This window comes from Chrysemys picta, chromosome 12 (genome assembly GCF_011386835.1).
Source record: "Chrysemys picta bellii isolate R12L10 chromosome 12, ASM1138683v2, whole genome shotgun sequence".
Lineage (NCBI taxonomy): Eukaryota > Metazoa > Chordata > Testudines > Emydidae > Chrysemys > Chrysemys picta.
In genome coordinates this window covers 4,276,220-4,280,782 of record NC_088802.1, presented here as the reverse complement: position 1 = coordinate 4,280,782, position 4,563 = coordinate 4,276,220, and the positions used below count along the sequence as shown (strand labels likewise).

At 58.4% G+C, this 4,563-nt stretch overlaps 1 protein-coding gene across 1 annotated transcript; it reads right to left on the bottom strand.

Annotated features, from left to right (window-relative positions):
• Positions 1-216: 216 nt before the first annotated feature.
• LOC101942044 (killer cell lectin-like receptor subfamily B member 1B allele C) lies at positions 217-4,280 on the bottom strand. Its single transcript, XM_042861179.2, has 4 exons — positions 4,053-4,280; positions 3,001-3,155; positions 2,284-2,396; positions 217-1,672 (listed from the first exon to the last, which is right to left on the bottom strand). The coding sequence occupies exons 1-4, from the start codon at positions 4,228-4,230 to the stop codon at positions 1,549-1,551; spliced, it is 570 nt and encodes a 189-aa protein (XP_042717113.2). The 5' UTR covers positions 4,231-4,280; the 3' UTR covers positions 217-1,548.
• Between the last annotated feature and the right edge of the window lie 283 nt (positions 4,281-4,563).

Genomic DNA, 4,563 nt, shown 5'->3' with positions numbered 1-4,563 from the left:
CCCTGTCCTCAGCTGAGATCAGGACTATATTGTGGTTCCTTCACCATCTGACAGGACAGACAAAAGGTGAGAGAGGAAACTGAGGCACAGATTGGGCAAGTGACTTGTCTAAAGTCACATAACATGTCAAAGCCGGGGTTTAGCTGCTCTGTGACCCATCAATAAACACACTCAGCTTCCGCACGGTTTAACAGAAACCTTTAATGTCCTCACGATCATGATGAACCCTGGCTCCGATCTCGAGCTTTGCATCTGTAGATCTCAAAGTGCTTCACACAGGAAGGTTGATATCAATACCCCCATTTCACAGCTGGGGAAAGTGAAGCCCAAAGGCTATGGTTACACGGCAGATGGACACCTGTGCCTGGCTCATGCCACCTAACTGGGGCTCGAGCGGAGGAGCTGTTCACTGCAGTAGAGATGCTGGGGCTCTGGTTGGGGCCACACTGTCCCCCCCTTGTGACAGCACCTTCAGCATGTTGCATTGTCCAGCCCCACGACCAAACCATGACCAGGCCAGCGCTTGCCAGCCCTGTTTCTCCCACAGACGGGACACGCTCTGTCCTGTTGCACTCACAAGCCCAGTTGTCTCAGGGGCGGCTCCTAAAGACACTTGGGTCTGTTTGGAAGGTCGCTTCTCAGCCTGGCCAGCCGCCCGACCTCCAGCTTCGCCAGTCCATCTCCTCCTGGGCTGCCGGGCCACGGGGTAACAGGGCGTTCGTTAGCCCCCAGCCCTCCCCGCAGTTCCCCACTCACTGCCACGGAGCACCCCCACCCGGCTCCTCCGGCAGAGACACCGACCCCAGAGAGCGTCAAATAATGCACAGGGAAAGGTTCCATTTGGGATCGGGGCTGGGGGCACTGATCTCCTTAAAGTGCTCTAAGGAGGTAGCAAGCGGACAGCACATCCACACAGACACCTCTGAAGCTGAGATCCCCATCGTTAGTGACAGGAGTTAACGATCCGTTAGGGCAGGATGGGCAGAAATGCATCAGGTCACAGGCTGGACGGGAGCAGTGGACGGGCCAGGGAAGGGAGCTGACAGCGGAACCTGTCCAAGAGGTGAAAGGAAATTAATCGGGGGTGAAATACAGGGGAAGCCCAGATCCCCAGCTGGTGTTGATCAGTTCTGCTCCATTGGACACCGAATCTGTGCTGAGTTACGTGACCTGGGGCAGACTCTTCACTCCCAGTCCTGGGGGGGTGAGGGATAAATTTCCCCCTGGCTGTGCAGAGCCTGATACCTACGGCCCAAGCCCGGCCCCTGCAGCGCTCTCCAGCCCCTGCTGGAATATGTGAAGCCAGAGCTTGGAATTGCTGTTCTATAGGCTGAGGTAGGACTGGAAGCCAGGACTCCTGGGTTCTATTCCCAGCTCTGGGCGAGAGGGAGGGGCTACTGGGTTGGGAGCCAGGACTCCTAGGTTCCATTTCCCACTTTGCCACTAATTCTCAGTGTAATTTGGGCAGGTCAGTGTCTGTGGCTCTGTTTCCCCACATGTGAAATGGGGGTAACGGTGCCGCGCTCTGAGGTCTCCCCCGTACCCTGTTCAGAGCGGGACGGCGTCTCTCTGGCAAATCCACTGAAATCCAGAGTTGCAGGTGTCAGAATGAAGCCGATTCCCCGCCAGCGCCCCACAGCTGTTCCCCTCAGCCGGGCCTGACACCGGGAACCTGCGGGACAAAGGAGAGGGCCCCTGTCAGCGCGTGTGGGTCCATCTCACGCAGTCAGTAGCGGCTCTTCCCTGTTCTAACGGGATCCGCAGCCGTCGTCTCCTCCAGCTCTGCCCTGGGGCTGCCCCCTCTCCCCACTGCCAGGGCCCTGGCCGGGGTCTCCAACGGCCTCTCCCTGCCCAGAGCCCAGGGACCTGCTCCAGCCTCATCCTCCCTGCTGGGCTAGGCCCTGTCCAGCTCCCTCCCCTGCTTCGTGCCTCCTCCCACCGGACTGGGCCAATGCTGCCCCCTCCTGGTCCCCTCCTGCCTCTCTGGCTGCTCTGTGTCTTCCCCCCATCTCCTGCCCCACTTTCCAAGGGATCCCCAGGGCTCTGGCCTGGCCCCTTTGCTCTTCTCACTCCACATCCCATCTCTGGGCCACCTCCCCCGCCCCCAGAGCTCCAGCTTCACCTCCTCTGGAGGGGGGGACAGAAAGGGGGGAGAGGGTGTCTTTGTCATCACCTTACACTGAAAATGACTTCCCCCAAACTCCTGACCTTCCCCCATCACTGTTCCTGGCCTCTTCTGCCCACAGAGGGGAGGGAAAGGGTTTGACTCAAGGAATCACTCACAGGGTCTGATCCAGCCGGGAGCCGTCCAGCCAGGTCCAGGCCTTCTCCGGGGAGGAGACGGACAGTCCGATCCAGAACTGAGACGTGCCTCCTGTCAGGTCCTGTAGGGACTCCTGCAGGGAGTGTGGGACAGGCAGCTGGTGACCAGACGTGCTGTCGGTTCTTTTCTTGCAAATCTAAGTTCCCAACAACTTTAGCACCAGAACTACTGTCTGGCTGTTCATCTATCCCTATACACACCTATCCATCCCCACACATACCTGTCTATCTATCCAACTATTCCCCATCTATACTCTTCTGTTCATCCATCCCCACACCTACCCCCTCTCTCTGTAGCCCTCAGTCCTCATACCTCTCTCTCTCTCTCTCGCTCTCTCTCTCTCACACACACACACACACACACATACACACACACACAGCCACTCTCTCCAGCTGACTTGTGGTGGTCACATCCCAGAACGAGGAGGGTACCGGTAGCTTTAAGCCACCATTGTGTCTACATGTTCTCAGGGCTGGTGATTTAGGCTGGGATTTGTCAAAGCTACCTAGGAGATTTGGACACCCTGTTATTAACAATTAATGGGAATGAGGTGTCCAAGTCCTTTAGGCAGCATTGACAATCCTAGAGCTACCATGTAGCCTATGCGCCCTCGGACTCTGTACCCAGGGCCCAGCCCTGCAGGGGCAGCTCCAGCAGGAAGGTATCATCCCCTTTACCAGCTCCTCCCGGTCCCGGATCACCAGCAGCTGGGAGCCCCTCGCTGAGCAGTCGGCGCGGCTCTCGCTCCACGTTTTACTTCCTCTGGAGACACAGTAGCACTTGTCCCCGCGCAGCCGCCAGTCTGTGGGGCAGAGTTTGCACCCGGGGCCCCCTGCAGAGAGACAGGCATCATTAATGCTCTGAGCGCTCTGGGCCTCATTCCCGGCTACTCCCTTCTTGTGACTGGGGCAGAGATGGGGTAAAATGGGTTTGAATCCCCTTTGTGCTCCCTGAAATGTGGGGCTGGGCTGGCCCTGCCTGGCTCCTGGCATCAGTTACAGCAGCCTCGGGGCTGCTCTGCCTTATCCATTGCTCCCATCTGGGCCCTGGGCAGCAGAGACTACCCATAGTGCACTGCACTCTAGCCACACACGCCAATCTGCTCCCTACTTTGGGGGTTGGGAACAGGGTGTGTGAGGGGCTCTTACCCCAGCTCCACACAGGCAGGGAGGTCTCCAGGGCAGAGGGGATCTCATGAGGCTATTTGCGTCCATTTTAAGGCTACATTATTCTGCCAGAGTGGCCTAGAAGGGGCTTCGGCCAACTGAAGATGTGTTGGGGGCTGGTTAGTGGAAATCTTACAGGATATGGGAGGGGAGGTGGTAACTGGGGAGAACAGGAGAGGAGGTGGGATCCCAGAGATGGCTGGGAATGGGAGGGGGTGAGTCCATGAGACAGTCTTTCTGCTGGGATCTGTCCCTGCTCTGCAAACATTTGGCAACCCTGGTATTAGATTATTTTAAGACCCCCCCCCCTTGAGCAGTACCGGGTATGGCCACTAGATGTCGCTGCCTCACCCAGTCTCAGCAGAGCACCCACACCCAGTCCCAGTTGAGGCAGATACATTCATGGCCTGGCACCGAGCGGGGCTGGTGGCTAGATCGGTGCAGCCAGCAGGGGGCGCCGTGTCCCTGCCCTGCAGGATCCCCAGGGGCTAGGACGGCAGCTGGGTTCCCACTGGCCGTGCCCGGGGCGGAGGGCGGCTCAGAGACACACGAGCTGGGGTTACCTGCTGGGCCGGGCGGGGCCGGGTGGCAAAGACGTTGGCTTAGCTGGGATCGGAAACGCTCCAGGCGGGCGCTGCATTCTGCCGTGCAGGTGTCTGCGCTCCCAGGGGCTGTCGCTGTATCTCTGCTCCCGGCTCCGTCGCTCCCAGGAGCTGCTGGGGTCTGTCCCTTCTCGGACATGAAGTGGGAAACTGCAAAGCAGCGTCGGTGGGAGTGAGGTGACGGGTCAATGTGACGGGGAGTTGCTGGGTAAAAGCACCGGCAGAGACACAGGGCCTGGCCCAAAGCCCGTTCAGCCCCATCTCCACTGACTGCCATGGGCTTCAGAACAGCCCTAAAGGGCCACAGTCCAAAAGAGCAGCTTGGGATTGAAAATCAGTGGCAGTTGGGTGCCTAAACCCCTTGGGCCTCTTTGCAAAACCAGCTCATCTTTGCATCTAAGTTATCCAGCCCCCTTCAAAGCAGTATCAGAACCTCAGAGTCTTTGCTAGATTCTCCTCCCAACCCCACTCT

What these genes read in the sequence shown, in the direction of transcription:
- LOC101942044 (XM_042861179.2), bottom strand. Translation starts at nt 4,230, where the DNA reads ATGTCCGAGAAGGGACAGACCCCAGCAGCTCCTGGGAGCGACGGAGCC. An exon ending in GGCCCCGCCCGGCCCAGCAG is followed by an intron (nt 3,156 to 4,052) that starts GTAACCCCAGCT and finishes GTCTCTCTGCAG; the next exon opens with GGGGCCCCGGGTGCAAACTC. An exon ending in TCCCGGCTGGATCAGACCCT is followed by an intron (nt 1,673 to 2,283) that starts GTGAGTGATTCC and finishes TTTGTCCCGCAG; the next exon opens with GTTCCCGGTGTCAGGCCCGG.